We start from the raw sequence: 22,219 nt of genomic DNA, 5'->3' as shown, positions 1-22,219 counted from the left end.
GGGCTTCAAAGCCCTGTGATGCTTTCTGCCCACAACATGGCAAATCTCCATCTACTCAACTAACTTTATTGGGCAATTCAGATTACTCTCACTAAAAGGTGCACATTGCCAAAACTTTCATGTCACAAGTGTAATAACCTATAAATTACATTTAAAATCATAAGAAGTAAGACAATAATATAATATCCACATGCTTTTTTACTACTTTTGTTTTATGATGACGTGTGATTGATAATCAGCATAAACAGGGGGAATATACTGGGAAAATTATTATTTTATTGTATCACATGAATTCATAACATGGAATGCCATGTCCAAGTTACAAGTTTGTTATTATGCAACCAGGTTGTTATTAACCTATTGAGTGCTCAAAGCTCTTAATGACCGAGCTCCATCATATGTTAAAGATCTCATTGTAAGATATTTTCCTAACAGAGCACTTCGCTCCCAAACTGCAGGTTTACTTGTTGTTCCCAGAGTTTCTAAAAGTAGAATGGGAGGCAGAGCCTTCAGTTATCAGGCCCCTCTCTGTGAAACCAGCTGCCAGTTTGGCTTCAGGAAGCAGACACCCTCTCTACCTTTAAGATTAGGCTTAAAACTTTCCTTTTTGATAAAGCTCATAGTTAAGGATGACTCAGGTGAGCCTGAAACATTGAATAGTTAAGCTGTTATAGTCAGCTATCTTATGTCACACCTTTCCTCACTTTGCTCTTTTTTCCCCCTTGTTTAATTTCTCATATGATATTATGTACATTTGGCATTACTGTTGTCATTAACTTGTGTTTCCCTGTTCCAACAGGTATCCTTTGAATGGTGTTGTGGTGTTTGTTGTCCCCTCTTTTCTGTCCACTCAAACCCCAGCTGGTTGAGGCGGATGGCCACCCTTCCTGAGTCTGTGTGACGGCTGCACCTACAGACGCACAGCTAAATAGTTTGTAACCCCATGCACCAACACTTTCAGTTATGTTATGTGTATTTCTTGATGTCATTTTGTTTACATATTTGTTTAAACTAAGGTGAAATACATTATTTCTGTTTGTAAGCGCGCACATTTAGATCTAATTGTATTTTCAACTTTGTTAAATTTGTTTTATATGTTAAACCCGTTTTCCTTTCTTCTATCTGTGCTGGGGGGTGTTACCCCTTAGTATGTGTTACCCCTCTTGTGTTGAAAATTGGTCTGATCAGGCAGTATTTAAGTTCTCCTTTGTTTCCTGTTTGGGAGGTAAGTTTGGTTCTTTGTTAAGTTAGTATGGTTTCTGTGTTAAGTTACTTATCATTTGAACAATTGGTTTGAAGTTATTATGACTTTAATTTGTTTTGTTCATTTGACCTCTTTTAAGGGCCCTGATATTATTTTCTTTGGGTAAATAAAACCAGTTTCTTTTTTTAATCTATCTGCGTCCTCATGCTTGACCAGCTCGGTCCCTCACAGTCTGGTTCTGCCAGAAGTTTCTTCCTGTTAAAATGAAGTTGTTTCTCTCCACAGTCTCCTCAGGCACGCTCAGGACAGGAGATTGGACTGAAGATAAGTTTTGGTGCAATCTGTTGGTTTCCTTAGTTAGGAAATTGTTTTTGAATTGACTTTGTATGTATGAATTGGATTATTTTAAATGTAATTATTTGGATTTGATTGGATTATGATTACAATCACTTGAACTAGAACTGGCTTGAATTGGACTGTATTATTGAAGTTCCTTTAGATGACATTTGTTGTAACTGAACTGAATTGAATGAGTGCTTACCCAAGCTCTAGGAAATGTGATAGTTGGTGATAAATCAAGAACATCTGTGGGTATAACCTAAATCAGTTCTAAGATAAAAAGGAATTCCTGACTTAAAAGCTCTTCTCCAAGGTACTTAGAAGTGACAGTCTGACATGTCTTGGGTTTTGTGTTTTTGATTTTCCTGTCTTGATTATAGTTTTGTTTTCAGTTTTCTGTTTAGTCATTAGTTTTTGCTGTTTTCCCCAGTCACCCTTGCCACGTCATTAGGTTCATCCATGTCACCTGTTTTTGTTCACAGTTGCATACCATCTGCAATCACCTCACCACGGTATTTAGTTTCCAGGTTCCCTCAGGTTCATTGCAAAATCCTCACTGACATTGATGCACCGTCATTTCTGTTCATGGTTTTCCACGTCAGGTTTTTGCCTCATGTTTATTCATAGCCACAGCCATAGTCACATTTTGTTTGTTTTGTTTCACACTTTAGATTTATTGTAATCCGGCTCAGGCACATTTTATGTTCCTTTTGTTAAATAAATCAGCTTCCTACCTCCTCCACGCCACGCTCCACACCATGCACAATCCCAGTCCCCCGGTTGTGACAGAAGGATTTTGCAATGAACCTGAGGTATCAAAGAAACTGAGGTATCAAAGAAGAACAAAAATGTAAAACAAAGTCAATAATATAATAAAAATTAATATCGAGCTTATGTACAGTATGGCAGTAGTGTAAATACAGTAATGGTAATGCAGAGAGAGGATGTGCAAAATAGAGTAGCTTGTGAAATATGCATAGACAGTCAACAGCAGATATGACAATGTCTGACAATTGGCAACAACAGGGGTGACAACAGGCAAATGGTGTAGTAAAGTGCAGGAGTATGAAGGTTTCAGCATGATGGCGATGTGATCAGAGAGACCAAGGTGAGGGAGAGGGGAGGCTTTGTCTGCTCCCTTGCAGGATGTGTACACCAAGTCCAGTAAGTTGTACTCTCTTGTTGGAAAGTTCACATGTTGATGTAGTTTGGGTGATAAAATCTTCAAATCCGCATGATTGAAGTCTGCTGTGATGAGGAACCCGTCTGGCTGTGGTGTCTGTTGTTCACTGATGGATCGGTAGAGTTAATTCATTGACTCGCTCCTATACCTGGTGTTACCAGGAGGGATGTAAACAGCTACGAGTAGAATAGATGTAAATTCCTTTTGTAGATAGAAGGGTCAGCACTTGATGAAGATGAACTCCGCCAGCTGAAAACAGTGTTTGTGGCATTCTGGTACAGTGTGTCGCTGATATAAACACACACTGCCCCACAACATGTCTTACCTGCTTCTAAAAGGTTTGGGTTGACTCCTTTCGATGCGGAGGAGCAGCAGCTCTACTCCAAATTCCCTCTGGACGTCCAAGCTCCTCACCCTATCTCTAAGCCCAGCCACAATCCGAAGGAAACCCATTTCAGCTGCTTGTATCCATAATCTCGTTCTTTTGGCCCCTATCCAGATCATTGGTGAGGGTTGGAGAAAGTTGGATAAGTAAATCGAAATCTTTGCCTTCCGGTTCAGCTCCCCCTTGACCACGACAGTCCAGCGCAGCGCCCTCATTACCCCTAACGAAGCCTGTCAGTCCATCTCTCGCTCCAACCTACCATTACTTGTGAAAAAGATAACCAGATACTTAAAGTGGACATGTTATGCAAAAATCACTTTTCCAGCTCTTCTACACTAATATATTTGAATTCGGGGTGTGTACAACCCCCCCTAGTGTTAAAAACAACAACCGCGTCCATTTCGCGTGCGCTGCTGTGGCAACTCACTCTCTTGTCCCTCTAGTCTGGGCGACGCATTCAGATTCTGCTCCCTGGCCAACACCCAGTCTCCACCCACCACGCCCTACAGGTTATAAAACAGCAAAGCTCAGGTGACGCGCCTATATTTCATTCATCGCAGCGAAGAAAAACAGTTAGCAGTATGGTGAATTTGAGAGCTAAGCATGTCAGTTGCTCTGTTGTTGGCTGCAGTGACCAGCACAATACGCTGCATAAGACCCGAGTCTCAGAGGACCTACGAATGGAGAGGATAAAGTTTATTTTTGATGGCGAAGTTTCAGCCATGGTCGGTATAAACCTATCTGTGTGCCAAAAAATTTTGACATGGGCTGCTTCCACAATTTGTGTCAGTAGAATGCAGAACTGGCACCAAAACATTTCATAAAAAAGGGATCGATACCGACCATCCGTGGGACCATCCGTGGAGCAAAAATCCACACAGGGGGATCTCCGCTAGGCTTGGTCTCAAAAATATGGCTGCTGTTAACATCACCGCCAGCCCCCAAAACATCATTGAGGTGGACAATAGCAGCCGTACATCTCTACCAAATGACTTAAACTCCTTCTTCACCAGGTTTGAGAAAGACAACACCATGCAAACTGAAGAAGCTAAAAAAAAAAAACCCAGTACAAACACTCTGCCTTCACCTTCACCACAGAGGATGTGGTGAGAGCCCTCAGGAGAACCAAAGAGACCTGGGGCCTCATGTACAAAGGGTGAGTATGCACAAAAAAGTGGCGTACACACTTTTTCACGTCAACGATCAGATGTATCAAGAGCAAAATGATCGTGGAAATGTGCGGTGCCTCACGCCAACTTTAGGGCTGTCGTACGCATTTTTCTACAGCTGTTGATTCTTTGGCAACACTTGGCGAGGTGATGTTGGGAAACTGTCATAATAAATAAATGTGAACACAATTTGTCCTCAGAATGAGTGATGTACACATCTGAGACACATGAACAATTAACACTGATGAACTGTTAACACACCCATGTGTCTGCAATTACAGTTAGAGTGGATATAAAAGCATGTGCAAAGTGTTGCAATGCATTCCATTGAAAACAATGGCTGCTTTAGCGGTATTGGAAGACATTGTAAATGGTACAATTGGAAGAAAGCGTGTGTTCAGAGACAGAGGATTTGCTGGCACATGATGACAACTGGCTCATCAGCCGTTTTGAGGGCAATCCTCCTGGAACTCTGCGCAGAGCTGCGGCCGGTGCTGGAGCGCAACCCAGCGAGGGGCCATGCGCTGCTTGTATCACAGGTGATGTGCACACTGGGGTTTAAGCATTCCAGAGGGAGCTGGTCAACCGATTGGGACTGAGTGGGACGGAATTATCTGCATCTCAGCAGGTATATCAAATTCCCACAATGCAGTTTGAACAGGCCAACATTGAAGCGCAATTTGAAGCGAAAGCCGATTTTCCTAATGTAATTGGAGCTATCGACACAGTGCTATAAAAGCGTCATCACATGATGAATTTGTATATCAACAGGAAACATTTTCATTCCAAATGCTTTGTGGGGGGGGGCCTGGTTCAACGCACGATTCATACATTCAGTAACAGAATTGTTACAAGCTGGTTCTGTGCGCGATGGGTGGCTTCTTGGTGAGTAACTTTATTCGTGTACTTGCCCTAATATTATTCCCCGTGACGTGCATTGAGCATGTGCGCCCCCAATTTCTATCCCGTCTTCACAGCATCATAGTTGGTGGTTAAAGTGCTGTTTTTTGCTGGTTAAACAACAGCTTAAGATATTTATAACAAGCCCTTGATCGTCTCTGTGTGCAAATGTTTATAACCCTATGCGTAAAGTGTTAAATGTCTTAATCAGCCTCACTTTTTCCCCGGCGCACTTCTGCACTGGTTACTGTATGAACACGTTTGTTGTGAGTTACACAAATACATAGGTATTTACCTTGGGGGGTAATTAGAGACCCACACCCACCACCCCTGAGAGAGCAGTGTCACCCATAGTTGTGCCGACTCTCTGTTCAAACAGCCTCCCCGCCTGTTTTGGCCACACTTCGGCGGTGGGCAGCCAGTCTCCACTTCACATTTACCTTAATATCGGACCACTTCTTCTTCACCTCTGCTTGTGTGCGCTTCTCAGACCTCACAGCATTAAAGGCCTCGTTCATGCTCTCCCACCCACTCCTCTTACGTTTGCTGCTTAAATCGGAGAACAGCGTGCCAAAGACCACATTTTTGCGGGCCTCCACTTCAGAAAGTAGCACCTCCATCTTGTTTTCCGTGAAGTTCTTTTTTTTCGTCTTTTATCGTACCGTCTTTTTTCTTTATTTTCTGATCGTGCAAAGAGAGAAATCGCAGGTGCAGGGCTCATTTACATATGATTTGCATATTTAAGTAGGGGCATGGACAGAGAGGAGTCGGGTACTCCGACATGTGCGCTCAATTCCATGTTGATTGGGAAGTACAAACAAAATGTGCTTGGATTCATGCGTGCGCAAACGTTGATACATCCGGATATTTTTTTTACGTTGAAGGGCATTTTGGTTTGAACATACGCCATGTTTCAGTAGGAAATCCACGCAAGTCTTTGTACATGAGGCCCCAGCTCTCCTGGACCAGACAACATCAGCAGTCGTGCTCTGAGGTACTGTGCCGAGTAGTTGGTAGATGTTTTTAAGACCCTGTTTCAGAGGCCCTTTGATGATGTGACAGTACCCCAGATGAGGAAACACTCTACAGTCACCCCTGTCCCCAAGAAGAGTACCACCAAAACACTCAATGATCTCAGACAGGTGGCTCTCACCTCCCTTGTGATGAAGACAATGGAGAGGATCATAAAACATCACATCACAAATGCAACAAACTCACTGACCAATCCTCTCCAGTTTGCATACTGCACAAGCAGAGGTGTTGACGATGGCAAAATATTCATCCTAGACACCCTCCACAAACACTTAGACCACCCTAACACCTCAGCCAGACTCCTGTTTGCTGACTTCTCCTCAGCATTCAATACCCTCCAGCCTCACATCCTGGCCAACAAACTCTCCTCCTCCTTCCACCTTAACGACCAGCTCATCCTGTGGCTCCTGGATTTCCTTACTCACAGGTCACAGAGAGTGTATGTCAACAATGTCTTCTCTAACATACAATTCATCTCAACAGGCTCCCCACATGGCTGTGTGTTGTCACCCCTGCTGTTCAGCCTTTACACTGATGACTGCAGATTCAGACAGCCCCATGCCCACCTCGTGAAGTATGCTGATGACACAGTCCTCCTGTCTCTCCTGTCAGACTCTTCACAGCCCCATGGACCAGCACTCCAAGAGTTCATAGACTGGTGTGACAACTCATGTCTGGAGCTGAACATCAGGAAAACCAAAGAGATGGTGGTGACCTTTTCCAACAAAAAAGGGAGCTCTTCCCAGTGGAGTGCCTGTGTAGAAATCCCTCCATTAGCTCTCCTATAGCTGCAAGTAGCCACATAACAGCAGCTATGAGCTAACAGAGCTATAGTACACGTTCGTTCATTAATTCGTCTTAAAGTATTGGTGAAATAAAGACAGATAATGCCTTATTTAGAGGCTGCATCGTCCCTGCCCGATTAACTCTGTTACATGGATGTACGCCGATTGTGATTTTTCTAAATAGCTTTCGAAGGACGCCGACTTTCTCCAAACTGTTCTCGGTGAGTAGATGAACGTTTTTCATGCCAGAAATAAGGTCAGAGTTCTCTTTTAAAGACAGAAACCGCCTGCAGAAAACTGCGACTGGCTCTTCCAAAATAATTAGTTCACCTCTCAGATCTCTGCTGGATGTCTATGAACATCTCACGTGCAGGTTAGCAGGCTGCATTTTTCAAGACCCCTCACATGTTCTGTTCCCAACGTTTGAGTGAAACACCAATAATACACTCCTCACTTCCACTTTACCCAAGACCTGTAATATATCTACCTGAGGCTCTGTATGGCTAAGCTGTACTGCACCTTATCTTGCCATTTTTGCACCCATCATGCTGGTCCTAGCACTCAGTATTTTTGGCACTGTAGTATTTTAGAAGTTAGCAATTAGGTATTATTGTGTTTCCCGGTTCTAATATTTTAGCTTTTTAACACAAGCCCAAATTTGTGCAATGACCGTACTCTGGGCGGCTATTTTCTTGTCGTTGTTTACAGTTGTTTTAGCGTTTATATTGTTGCCTTGTTTGCTTCTCTATGTGCCTTTAATTGCCCCTTGGGGACAAATAAAGTCTTTTTAATTGAATTGACAATCGATCAGAGCCTCCTCTCCAGTACCCTGGACTAAGGGACACTGAGTCGTGTAATCCCCTTGCATTTGAAACACACTCTCGGTCCCCTTTCTTTCTGCCACTCCATAGGCGTTGACCTAGCAGCTTCCTCTTCCATCACCTCCTCTTGCCACTGAACTGATTCAGTCTATTCCCTCAAAAATGAACTCCAGAGCTAAATTGTGCCCTCCATACACCTGCACTTAACCAGGGCCACAGCGAGAAACCCAGAACAGTCGTGATATGTTTTTGAGACCTGAGCCTCGTGGTGCGGGTTTAGAGATTCAGAAACTGCAGGGCGACATAAAACACCAGGCTATTCCAATTCACATCTTCAAGGACTATTGCTGTGAAGTATTGGAACAATGTACTACGTACCAAGACATCATAAAGGAGCTTTACAACTAAGGCTTCAGGACTGCTCTCCAATATCTGGCCAGGCTGGTTGTCCAAAGACGAGAAGAGATAATTTGATTTGAAAAATGATATCACTATGTTATAAGTGCTGGGGACTTGCATCATATGATAGACGGCTTTAATTTTGACTGCTTAAAGAACAGTAAAAGGTTTGGAACTGCTTATGTCTGGAGATTAAAGAGATACAAGTATGGCAAACTTGTGCAAATTTTGCAGAGCTGGCGCAGATGGAAGTTTTTTTTCCTGGTTTCATTGTAGTTGAATCAGAGTTAGAGGGGACACCTACAAGATGGGCTGACAGCATCTGTAAAAATTCTCAGAATTATGAACCAATGGATCACAGTTTAACATTTGGCTTATTGGTGTGGTGAATAGGAGTTTCCAGTTGGAGGTTTGTTCAGCTTTAATCAACTTATTAGAGGGAGAAATAAAAGAATAAGAAACTTTGGGAAAAGAAGCACAAAGAAAATACAGAAAAAAACTCAACAAAGAAAAAAAATTAAATAAAAGTAAAGAGTAGATAGAAATAAAACAAGAACAGACGAATCTTCTAAAAAAAAAAACTCTTTTAATCCTGTTTTGCAGTTGGTGTGAACTATAGACCCTGAACTGACCCTGACACCTGCTTGCTACCTCCACCAATCTACAACCAGAGATAACAGGAACAATCAGACAGACAAGATAAAACCACAGGTGTTGCACCAGCACCATCATCAGTGGCATTAATGCGTACCAGTGAGATTTGGTGAAATCTATTCTTTTACATTCACTGTTGTAGCGGAAAAAACACACAAAAGCAAAAAAGGAAGAAAGAAAGAGACTAAATGAAAAAAGAAAAAAACATCATCAGTGGAAAGCGCTTTTTGAAAAGTCAAAGCATGCTTGACTGAATCAGACTGAACTTTGACTTTGACTGACGGTTTGTTCTTTTGTGACAGACTACAATACAAAAAAAATTTCTGCAGTTCAAACAGCACAAGGACTGCTGAACTTGTTTTTGATTACTTTTATGTAACTTTTACTAAACTCACATGTATGCCACTTGAGGAAGAAAAGACAACTCGTTTTGTCTGAAGAGCAATAGTACCTGTGGGTTATGCATAAATATGATGTTGATCCAGTGAAAAATGCTGAACCAGAGGTGATTACTCCAAAATCCTCAGCAACAACAGTATCCTCTCGAAAAATAAGTCATTAATGGTAATGGAAATTATATTTATATAGCACTTTGATTGAAAGCACGATGGCGCCACTTATACCAATTGCATCTTAAGATAATTGACTTTCATTAATAATTTTTTTGTTCACTTATAGGTTAATTACTGGAATCTGAGTGGGTGGTTCCTTTGGCTTCAACACCTTGGCCCAGTGCATCCAGGCTATAAAAGGTCCAGCCCTCAGAAAGCTCTCTCTCTTGTTCTGCCATCAGTCACTCTTTTGTTTGCCGTTTGGTTTGTTTGACATTTTACCAACATCCCACTATATTAATCATGCATTCACCCACTATTGATCCTCTCGTGCTCAGATTTGAACATAGCTTCTATGTTTTATAGAAATAAAATGATCTTGCAGGCATTTAGCGTGTTGTTTCCCGTTTTTGTCGTGGCCTACTAAGCTGAGTCGTGACAAAAGTTTATGGTCATATGCACAGTAAGGAAACATGATTGTCTGCACAATTAAATAATTTCTTTGCTGTTCATAATGACTGCAAAACAAGATCAAATCTACCTATAAAATAAAAAAGCAATCTGACACAATAAAGACCATTTTAAAACGCAGCATGTGAAAAATACAGTAGAAATATAAATTATACAGAAATATAACTATGCAGATAAAAACAGAGCCGCAAATAAAGTATGTACCGTACTTTCCGGACTATTAGCCGCACCTGAATATAAGCCGCAGAAGCTAAATTGCATGATTTGTACATATACAAGCCGCACCTGACTATAAGCCGCAGGTTTTTTATGTTTAATTACCATATGGTTCGTGCACAGAGGGGATTGTTGGGAAAGAGGCAACTGTTTGGGGAAGCTCCTATTTATTAACATTTCAACACAAGTTGCATATTTGCATAACGTTTTCAACCATTTAGTGCAATAGTAGCTACAGAAGCTACAGAACATATAAAGCTACAACAACAAATAAAGTGCCTGTAACACGACAGTAAGTCTAAATTGCAGTAACACGGCTGCTTAAAATATACGGTTATCAGCCTACCAGAAAAGTTATTACCGTAATCCTCCTCTTCATCTTCATCTTCATCAACATCATCAACAAATAAAGTGCCTGTAACACGACAGTAAGTCTAAATTGCAGTAACACGGCTGCTTAAAATATACGGTTATCGGCCTACCAGAAAAGTTATTACCGTAACCCTCCTCTTCATCTTTGGTGAAGTACACGGCTGTAATCAGAAAAGTCAAGTCATTAATCCTCATCTTCGTCTTCTTCCTCCGTACTAAAACCACAAAATTCCTCATCTTCAGTGTCGGAAACAAATAGGTTCAGGGCTTCGTCAGCCACTCTCCCCTCTCTTTCGATGTCGCTCTCAAAACCAACGAACTCCTCTTCGTCACTGTCGGAATCGAACAGCCTCTGAAAGGCCTCAGGTGTGGCGGCGTCCTCCTCTCCATCACGCAGCAGTCCAGCCTTTCTGAACCCGTTGGTGATTGTGGATTTTTTTACACTCCTCCACGCCATCAGGATCCACTCGCAAACTTGTGCGAAGGTGGCTTTTCTCATGCGACCCGTTTTGGTGAACGATTTATCACCCTTCGTCATCCACGCCTCCCACTGAACGCGTAGTGCCACTTTGAACGCACGATTGACACTGATGTCGAGTGGCTGCAGATGCTTCGTTGTGCCCCCAGGAATCAAAGCTGGAACAGAGTTTGTGCTCTTGATGGCTGCTTTAACCGAATCTGTTATATGCGCCCTCATACTGTCCAAAACGAGCAAAGCTTTTTTTTGCCGAAAGTATCCTCCAGGGCGTTTGACGTAGCACTCATTCAGCCACTCCTTCATTACGCTTTCCATCATACACCCTTTCTTGTTGACTTTAAAGGAGATGCCGTTTGGGATCTTTTCTTTTGGCATTGTAGTCCTCTTAAAAATCACCATTGGCGGAAGCTTCACTCCAGATGCTGTGCAGCCAAGAACACAAGTGAAATGTGTTCGCTCGTGTCCAGTGGTTCTCAACGTGACGGACGATTCACCTTTCTTGTTAACAGTCCTAGTGAGAGGCAGGTCAAATGTTAATGGCACTTCATCCATATTTATGATCTGGTCCGGTCCGATGGAGTATTCCTCTATCTTTCTTTGTGTGAATTCGCCAAAGTTTGTTATTTTTTCCTGGTAGTCGGGAGGGAGTTGCTGGCACACAGTCGTCCGCGCCCTGATGGACAGTCCCTTTCGCTTCATAAATCGGAAACACCAGGATGGTCCACCTCTAAAATGTTCAATTTTCATTTCGGTGGCGACTGCTTTGGCCTTCAGTCGGATCTGCACGGTCGAAACACCTTGGCCGTCTGTTCTTTGTGTGTTCACCCAATCTTCGAGAACGTCTTCAAGTTCGGGCCATTTGCTTTTGTGACCTCTGAAAGCTTTTTTTGACTTTTTGCATTGAGACCATTCTTCCTGCTGGCGTCTCCAACGTCTCACCATTGACTCGTTGATTCCAAGGTTACGTGCAGCGGTTCTATTTCCTTCGTTTACTGCCAAATTGACTGCCTTTAACTTAAAAGCTGCATCATATGCATTTCTACGTTTGTTTTCCATAATGAGGGTGTCTCACAAACTGTCTTGTGCTCGCAATGTCCGTCTTTCTCGCTGTCGTTCTGTCTCGTACCACTCGCGGTAGTGCACCTCCGCGTTCCCTTGCGCGCGGCTACTTGTGTGTTGAAGCAAATGTGACGTCAACATGGTGGATGGTAAAATCCATAGATTTAGGTATCCCCCTAGTGGCCGTTAGCTGTAAAAATCCATAGATAAGCCGCACTGTTATATAAGCCGCAGGGTCGAAAAATGGGGAAAAAGTCGCGGCATATAGTCCGAAAATTACGGTACATATTTGTGTGAATCAATGTGCAACATCAGCTGTATGAGCAACAGCCTTGAGTGAGCAATTACACATGCAAACTAAAAAGTAAACAGTTTTTTGTCGGGTGACAGAGATTGGTTCACCCAAAGGACACAGCACCCAAAGACAAATTCAAATAATTAAATTCAAGTGTTCCAATCACTTTAACGGCCAAAGGTGTATAAATTCAAGCACCTAGGCATGCAAACTGCTTCTACAAACATTTGTGGAGCTCAGTGAATTCCAGCCTGGTACCGTGATAGGATGCCACCTGTGCAACAAGTCCAGTCGTGAAATTTCCTCACAACTAAATATTCCACAGTCAGCTGTCAGTGGTATTATAACAAAGGGGAAGCGATTGGGAACGACAGCAGCTCAGCCAGGAAGTGGTAGGCCATGTAAAATGACAGAGCGGGGTCAGCGGATGCTGAGGCACATAGTGCACAGAGGTCGCCAACTTTCTGCAGGGTCAGTCGCTACAGACCTCCAAACTTCATGTGGCCTTCAGATTAGCTCAAGAACAGTGCGTAGAGAGCTTCATGGAATGGGTTTCCGTGGCCGAACAGCTGCATCCAACTTGGATCTGTCTCACAAAATGTGAGCAGCATAGGTGATGCCTCTAAAATCAGCTTCCTAATTCAAGAAACTGTTTACTGCAACAAAGGAATATAATGTTTCTGAGAGGCTGAATCAGCCTCTTAATTAATTCTAAATTCAATGAGAAGTAGCAGAAATCAGCAAGCACAATATTTAGCAACAACTGGCTTTCAGTTTTCTCTGCAAACATAAACAAAGGAGAGATTGTGCTGCTGTGTGCACACTTCAAATGTAGGCTCTGACAATTTTACCAAGGCCAAGTTGTAATTGACTTCACCGAAGTCTCTTCAGTAAGTACACACCGACAGCTAACAATAACATGAATGAGAGTCAGGGAATATGTAGGCATTCTGTTCATTATGATGAACATGTGAAAACAACAGTAAATACACATCAATATAGTTGAAAATGTTGGTTGACAAATTCAAAATGACGGTCAAGATAAAGATAGCTAAATACTTTTTGCTCTTTCAGCCAGTTCTTTTTGTGGTGCTAAAACCGTTGACAATATTTGCTGTATCATCATAGAACAATTTTGAGGATGAGAAGCCCAAACAAATGAATTCATGGACTTTTTAAATTTTGCCATTATTGTAGGCTGGTACTTGAAGCTATGCACTCCTTACCTGGTCAGCCACTCTATAAACCTCAGTCTTGTCGCTGCAGTCACACAAAAAATGGTGAACTCTCTTGGCTCCAGCATTTTTGGCAAGTCTTGCCGTTTCTTTCATCCCCTCCTGGTTAATGTCCCATAGCACCAGTACAGTGTCAAGAGCTGCAAACTCTTGAGCCATGAGGCGACCTATCCCACTGCCTGCCCCCGTGATGAGCACTACTTCACCAGCTATGTTCTTTTTCTTCTTCGGAACTAAGAGGTGTATGAAAGATTCCACATTGTACCAGATGGACAGAAGGATGACTTGGATTGTTTCCAGGAAGAAATTCATGATGACTCTAAGACAAAAAAAGAAATTAAAATTATTTATTGAAAAAAGAAAGGTTTTACATTTGTAAATTTACAGTATTTGTTTAACCTTGGAGCTATTTTTGTAAACAAATCAATGGGAATGTCTGGAATGTCTGGGACTGTTTGAGGCCAGGGCAGAAAACTGGAAGGAAGCAATAGATCTTGACCCAGCAGTCCCAGACATAATAATGACTTATTTTTGCTAATAATAGTTTAAATACATGAAGTTCCATGGTAGTTTATATCTAAATATTTGGCTTAAAGTACACCTCAGACCAGGTCCCTGGACAACCCCTGCCACTGTGCAGAATTAATTCCCAACCCCCCATTCGCTTACTATCATCAATAATGCAGAACCCACACTGGCTAATGGTCAAAGTGAATCTTTGCAAAGCCTATCCATCCATCCATCCATGTATATGTACACATTACATAGAGGCTGGAATCTACCACATCAGACAGGACTGCAGGTTATGCAAAGAGGTCTCTGAGACAGCCCAGCACATGGAGAATGACAGAGCAAAGATCCTGTGGAACTTCCAGATCCAGACTTATAAGCAGGTGATGGCTAACCAATTGGACATTGCAGTGGTCGACAAACTACAGAAGAAGACAGTCGCGACAGATGGAGCAATTCCAAGTGACAGTAACATCAAGAAGAAGGAACATAAGAAGCTTGAAAAATACCAAGGACTGAAGAAGGAAGAAGTTTAAAAGATGTTGGAATTGAGGCAGCAGTAGTACCAGTGGTAATCGGAGCACTCGATTTGTGACCCCCAAACTGGGAGAATGCTCCAGCAGATCCTAGGGAGCAGAGATGTGCAGAGATGTGTCTGTCCAAAAGAGCGCAGTTCTAGGAACATCTAAGATACTGCGTAGAACCCTCAAGGTCTGGAGCTTGAAAGAAGGGTATGTACTGTATACCCTGTAAGAAGGGTGTATACTCTCTATATATAGCATTCTGCTGCTTTTTCTCTTGAAAAAGAGACCAACAAAGTGGTAACAGAGAACAAAGATCCACCCATCAATGTAAAGAAAAACTTGTTTCTTCTCTGCCAGAGCAAGAAGTTGAGCTAATGCTATTTTCTCCCCAAGACCAAAAACAAAGACATGATACTCAAATACACACATACTCATATGTATGTACATGTCTCCATATACATATATAGAGATATATATATCGGCCTATACATACTAAAGTCTACCTACAGCTAGGCTTCTCTACGTGGCGCTTATCGTTTTGGACGATAAACAAAAAATAGTTTATCCTTTTTTTCAATAATAAAAAGGAATAACCCGAAACATGCATCTATTTAATCAAAATACATTTTGGTAACTTACCAAACAGGAGTCCTACTGAGCTACGTTGTGTATTAAACAGTTATCCTGTTGTTAGACTTCGCTGGCAACTATTGTATCAGCTGTTGATGCAACCTTTGCTCTCCACATCGGATAACGTTATGAAACACGGACCCAAGTCTAGTCAAACTGCAGTTGATAAGAATAGTTTACAGCTCAAATAGTCAGTTAACATACCGTGGTGTTAGCCTGGCAGGACAAGGGCGCAAGTCTTGGGTGAGCTCGGTGTTTTGTCAGGATAGTTTCTCACCAGTTTCTACAGCCTACGGGCGTGAAAAGGTAGGATGTCACATCCAACCCCAGCGAAAGCAACAGGGAGATGCCGGATGTGTGACGTCACCAATGATCACAGGCACCGAGCTACATATGTCACTCCTCCTGAGTGAGGCACTGTGGGAGTTTGAGTGCACTAAATAATTAAAATAATGTCTATCAAAGTCTGACTGAAATTATCCAAATGAAGCCGACATTGTTTCATATGAGTGCAAGTTACAAGTTTCTATTGCCCACATTAACGAAGGTTTTGTTACCATGACGAGTGCAACACATTTCGTAAAAAATGGCTACTGTAGCACGAACGACCTCACCAACACATTATCACCATAGGCTGATAAGATCCAGGGTGTCTCCTATTATATTGTTACTAAATGTAATAAAGAGTTAATTGTATAGAAGAACAGGGAGGAAGAGTTTGTAATTAATTATATATAATAAAAAAACGTTCCCTGGTGCACTTTTAGAACACACAGTCCTATCTTTACTGATAACAGAGGAATAGGAGAGAATACCTGATAAGATAATTATTCTTTCAATTAGCAGTGTCAAAAGAGGAGTAGATAATGGAAGTTGAGTGTGTGGGTTAGTGCGTGTGTAGAGAGAGAGTGTTTATGGATTCAGGGTAACTGACCATTTGGCTGCTGAGTTAATAAAAGCCCTGATGAAGGAGTTTGGACTTACAGTACATGAACACACCGACATCTTCACCATCAAAGATGAAGACTATGCACACCAGCTTAGTTCAGCACAAAATTGACACTGGTGGGTCACACTCTATTTGTCTACACCCCCATTGCTTGCCATTCACCAAGTAGGCTGCAGTAGAACAAAAAAATCTACGAGATTCACTTGATCATCATGTCTCTGGCTGTCTCTGATTCGGAGAATGACTCATTCCTTAAGGAGGCATTATTCTCAAAATCTAAACTCAGCCTGCTGATGTGCGTCTTGAGCATGACACCCCACTGCCTGCAAATATAAACAGCTCAGAGGATGGTTGTGCACCGCTTTCTGGATGAGCATCATGCTCAGTACATTCCAGTACCAACAGACCTTAGAGCTTTTCAATATGTTAACTCAAGAAAACCCATCTTATATTGGTCTGTTTCTTCTTTATCAGGGATAACTTTTAAAAGCCCAGTAAATTTGATCTCAGCGCTATCTTGAATCTTCCTTCATCTGTAATTTTCTTGAAATGAAATCTGTCCTCATTTACATGAAAGCACGGACCTCATCACCAAAGAATATATCTAATAATTCTATGAGCTCCAGTTTATCAGTCAGTCTGTGGGTCTACATAATGAGATCAATTCGATTATAGCTATAGTTGGATTATGCTCCTTATTTGAGCAAGGGCAATTATCCAAGTATATATATGGTGGTGAATAAATCATTGGCACAAAGCATACCCCGGTACGATAGGTAGCGCTGTACCCATTTCAACTATTTCTAATAGAGCCATTTCCAGTTGAGGAATTTTAATTTGGACATTTTGTAATAAACGTAAAGACATTAAACGTGTGGTACACGTTTCGAAGGCCAGGCGCAGAGGAGATCGAGGGGAGGGAGAGAGAAGCAGGGCAAGAGCCTAGAGGAAAATAAAATTTAAAACACAGCACGGACAGTTCAGAAACAATTCAGAATGAGTTAAAAGGAATTTTTGAACAGACAAAGTAGTTTTCAAGACTGATTATTGCTAGCGGAACCGTGACTGGTTCTGAATTAGGGTTTTACAGCAGGCAGCCGCTCTCCCATCTTCCTGGTACTGCGTACCTCCACTGAATCTTTTAGTGGTACGTAGTACCGGATTGTGCCGGCTTACTTTCACCCCTGGTCTTAATCCAATTGCGAGTGACAAGATCCGGTCCAATTTTTAGTCATTCAAAATGAACACAAGAAACTTTGTGCTACAAAAGAAAATGGACCAGACTCAGTGAATAATTCCCTATAATCCCTATATAGAGCAGTGAGCAGCGCTGACCAACATGTCATTGGGGTCATCGGGTAGGAATCTCCTTTCATCAGTGTTTCGTCTAGCTGGGCCCACGACATTTCCAGGAGGCTAGACAGTGATCACTGGTGTCCCAGAGTCACTCCCCTAATGCCAGCCATCACTGCTCCTCACACCACAACAACCATCTTCTTTTTTTTTTTCCACAAGCACGAGCTACCCCAGCCTCCCACCAACTGCACACCAGTCATAGCAGGATGGGGATACAAACCCTGGTTCGGGTAGGGGGTAGAAATAGAAGAGGTAAAGATAAATAGGAATGGGATTCAAATCCTGGTTCGGGTGGGGTGTAATAAAACTATACAGGGTTCCAGAGGTGGGGGAAAGGCAAGATATACTAGCAGATTTAGCAGACAAACTCACCAAAACAGTCCTACAATCACTAAAAATACCAGCAAAAACAAGGCCATACAGCACATCTCATCTAAAATGGCCATCTAGTTTCAAAAGGCTCACATAGGCCACATCCTCCCTTAAATATATCCTGGGTTTCTTCCTTGCTTCTTTCAAGAGTCTGTTTACCCTAAGTAATAAGTCTGACTTAGTGTTATAGTGCCATATAACCCCACTGAGTGGCACTATAAAGTGGCACAGTGACACACGGTACTGCAAAGAATTGGATTAATGGCTAAATCACAATAAGACTGAATTATTAAGTTCATGTATACATGTCTCAGTTTATCTAAAAATTGGACTGGATTGGGTTACTTGCAGTCGGATTAAGACCCCGAGATAACTCCGAGATAACCGAGATAACTTGATAGACATAATAAACGTGCTTGTAGATGGTGAAGCACGTGGTGAATTGGACTTTGAGTTCTGCGCATGCTCGAGTTTTTTTTTTCCCGGGGTCATGAAGTCAAAGGAGACAATATTACTGTTGTTGTTGCCACAGTCGGAAAGAAACAAACAACGCAATGGAGAATGCACCGTTGGGCATCGCGTTTGTGCCATAACCATGCTCATCATAAACTAAATGTATAGGGACGTAGCTCCATCTTGTTCTTCGTTCGCCATTTTTCTCGAATGCCTTAGTTTGTTGTTGGTGGTGAAGACGTCAAGTGGCTGGAAGTGGCTCTATTAGCAATAGTTGAAATGGGTACAGCACCAACTATTGTACCGGGGTATGCTTTGGGCCAATGATTCCATTTATTCACCGCCATATATACTTTGATAATTGCCCTTGCTCAAATAAGGAGCATAATCCAAATATAGCTATAATCGAATTAATCTCATCATGTAGACCCACTGAGTTACAGTAACCCCAGGCCCTTTGACTCATGAGCATGAGGTTCTGCAATCCTCCAACTTCAGCTTGATGTCACTTCATTGGGTCAGGTAGCTGCATTTTGAGCAACAGCTATGAACTCCAGCTTCTTGACTTGTGCATCTGCTTTCCTGATTCTCTCAGGAATAAAATCTTTATTTTTAAAAAATCTAATTAAATTAATAAATAAATAACCTGCAATTTGTTAGTTGGTTTTCATTAATCAAACTGTTGTAATTATGTGGCTATTACCATAGATTTTACTTTCCTATGGTGGCTCTCTCTTTGTGAATGCCACAAATTTTTCTCTGCCAAAGCTGTTATATGTGTTGAGAAATTCAATCTAACGATGGATTGGTCCTTAGGTGCCTTGTTCCTCATCAGCATGAAACTTAGTTTGCTGCATAAGTAGTTCCTTTTTCTATTTAAACCATCTTTGCCAAAGAACAAAGTAAAGTGGATATTACAAATGCTTTCAGATCATACCACTCCACCCCTGCTTATGGCATCTTCTTGAGGTAAATTGGCACACAGTTTTACTTTTTGAACATATGACATTTGGTTGCTGCATTAGCACTTACAGTTCTTTGCACTTGTGAGAAGTGTTATGCTGGATTCTCTATAACACCTATCATCTTCCCTTCATCTTGCAACTCTTAAATAATTTCTTGGGTACAATAATGAATGGTTTGCTGAGTTTTGGCCATCTGAAATTCAGACTCTGGACTACTAAATCTACAGCCCTTTTTTAGATTTACTCTATTGTTCTAGCCCTTGCGCTTTATAGGGTAGCAGACAGTCCAGGAAACAAATGGTAGTATTCTGCAACATGCGGCCACAGTGAATAACAAGGCTGCTTAAAGATGGGAGTAATAAAGTCTCATCTCTGAAGTTTTAAATCTTCACTTCTGACGAAATCTTCAGCACCCCTGTTCATCTCTGATAGTTGCAAGCCTATGTCAAGATCATGGTTCTCTAAAAAGAAAAGAAAATTCCCTGAAAAAAAATCGGGAAAAAAATTGCAAATGTAATGAAGAATGGTTTGAGCATTGCAACAATGCTGAACTTGACAAGTGATGTAAGTTTACACTGAAATTCTGAATGACTAGTGTAAGATATTTCCAAAACTATGGGGGCCAAAACAAAGTGTTGGGGTTGTGTTTTTGGTAGTGACTTCAGACACCCAAATGTATGCTTTTAAGCACAGAAAAAAAGGGATCTTCCATAATCTGTCCCCTTTCATTTGTTATCTTTGTCCAGATCTATGTTAAATTTATTTTGTTTGCTCACTGTTGGTATTTTAATTGTTTTAAGCACTAGTAAGTTAGGATACTGGTCTGGTATTGATGCCAAATTTTGAGAAGCAGCAGGGTCATGATCCAGGACCAGTCTTCATACAGATACACAGAATAAGAGCATCAAACTGAAAGCAAGGCTATCAATCTTTCCATTTGATAATCTGCAATATTTCACGTGAGGTTGTTTATTCAAAATCAAATGCCTATTTAAAATTACTGAAATGTCTTACTGGCAACCATTTTGTATCCCTCATTATGATGGACATATAGAAAACTTGTAAGAATAATGGTACTGGTCGACTAATGATGCCAAAGTATAAGAAGCAGGTGGGTTCATATGTTCTTTAGTGTGCCCTAAGTTTACTAAAGACTCTATACAATTTCCATTACCCAGACAGAGCTTTTTAGAATAAGCTCAAAGTCAGTTCAGGGGTCTAGTAGTTTTGATAGTTCATAGGTAACATCAAACAGCACCCATAGATATTGGATTAAGGTCAGCGCTGAAATGTGGTAGTCTTATTAACTGAAATGAGATTTCTGCCCCTTGGCAAAAACAAAGGAACGGTTTACTCAACATACCTTGTCAGTGTTTCATCTCACAAATTGGACCCAAGAGCAGAAACGTACACAGAGATTTGAGAAAAAGACTAGGTTTATTTAAAGGGAGGTGCAGTGGTGAGTGGATCCTGGGAAATAGGTGACTCTGAGAGGAGAGGAATATGGTTACTGGCATGGGTGAAGGTGTTGGTTTTTCATTACTGAATCCAGAGAGGAGGGGAGGATACTGACTGTGGTGTAGAAGGTACTGAGTCAACGGCGGGGCATGCAGGCAGGTGGTGAGCAGGCAGATGGTGAGCAAAATTCTTTAGCCTGGAGATTCAGAGTGAGGCAAGCAGCAGAGGAACAGACATGAGTAACAGGGTAAGTATATGTAGTGTTTTCACTGTAGCAGTGAGAACAGTCAGGTGAGGAGTGGTTGCCCCTGCAGATCCTTATGAAGGCATCTTAATGAGCACAGATGAGAAACAGGTGAGAGTGCAGAAGCTGAACCAGACTCCGCCCCTGGCTTCCTGGAAAACCCACTCAACCCTGCCTCAGACCCAGAAACCACACAAACACCACAGCCAAGCATGATTGTGACACTCTTTGGCATGTTTCCTTTTTATCTTTGACTTTGATTCCTCTCAAGGCAATGTATAATCTAAATCGGCAGGATCATTAATTGTCATACATTTGCCATATATACTCATCATCCTTAATTTTTGTTGTCACTCACTACCTACCCATTTTCTGAAATTCTTCATCAATTGTTTTGATTGTGGATGTGGTTTATCTGAGTTTAGCAATAAAGATAATTCAGTTCTGATGTTGTACTTCTTGTGCTTTAAAGTTCTTTCATGCATCTCAGATGTCTTCCATTACTTATGAGGTTGTAAGTTGATGAGTAGCAGCAAAGCTGTTCGTGTCTTACACGTTCGTGTCTTACACGTTCGTGTCTTACACGTTCGTGTCTTACACGTTCGTGTCTTACACGTTCGTGTCTTACACGTTCGTGTCTTACACGTTCGTGTCTTACACGTTTCTTTTAGTATGGAGATACAATATTTTACTTTTTTCATATAGATTCTTTCCTTCTTTAATATATGGATCTATTTTATTTTGAGCTATATCACGGTTTTTGCAAACTTGATAGGTCGCTTGGTATGTTTCTTAGGAGGGAATGGAGCTCAGTCTTTTCTTGAATATCTCTAAATATTGTTTACGTGTTCACACTGACATGCTGGGTCACACCCCCTGTGTACCTGTTTGAAACTTTTGTCTTTCTTGCTAAAATTCATTCACAGTAATGTACCAAGCAACTCATCTGAGGGGTGGATGTAGCTCAGGAGGAAGAGCTGCCAATTAGAAGGCAGGTGGTTCAATTCCTGGCTTCCCTGGACACATGTTCAAGTGCAAGACTGCATTTATCAGTGTGGAAATGTGTATGATTGGGAAAAAGTACCTTGTAGCTCGTAACACTATAGACTCATACATGCTGTACGAGTGTGTATGTGTGTGAAATGGTGACTATGGCTTCTAGTCTAAAAGCGCATTGAGTGGTCAAGTAAACTAGAAATGTGCCATATAA

The 22,219-nt window shown here is 41.6% G+C and overlaps 1 protein-coding gene across 2 annotated transcripts in view; it reads right to left on the bottom strand.

The window, feature by feature from the left end:
• The window catches only part of sdr16c5a (short chain dehydrogenase/reductase family 16C, member 5a), a 39,007-nt gene extending 23,434 nt beyond the window's left edge, over positions 1-15,573 (bottom strand). The window contains exons 1-2 of one of the 2 annotated variants that reach the window (XM_072363513.1): positions 15,417-15,573; positions 13,540-13,867 (exon numbers count right to left, since the gene is read on the bottom strand). In XM_072363513.1, coding sequence (XP_072219614.1) covers positions 13,540-13,860 — 321 coding nt within the window. In that variant the 5' untranslated portion in view covers positions 13,861-13,867; positions 15,417-15,573. Of the gene's footprint in view, positions 1-13,539; positions 13,868-15,221; positions 15,374-15,416 lie in introns of those variants that run through there. The other variant, XM_072363514.1, reaches the window with a different exon arrangement.
• Positions 15,574-22,219: the final 6,646 nt, after the last annotated feature.

Source organism: Leuresthes tenuis, unplaced genomic scaffold, assembly GCF_036924035.1.
Source record: "Leuresthes tenuis unplaced genomic scaffold, fLeuTen1.0.hap1 SCAF_14, whole genome shotgun sequence".
Classification (NCBI taxonomy): Eukaryota; Metazoa; Chordata; class Actinopteri; order Atheriniformes; family Atherinopsidae; genus Leuresthes; species Leuresthes tenuis.
The sequence above is the reverse complement of the archived record's forward strand: the minus strand, read 5'-3'. Positions and strand labels throughout refer to the sequence as shown.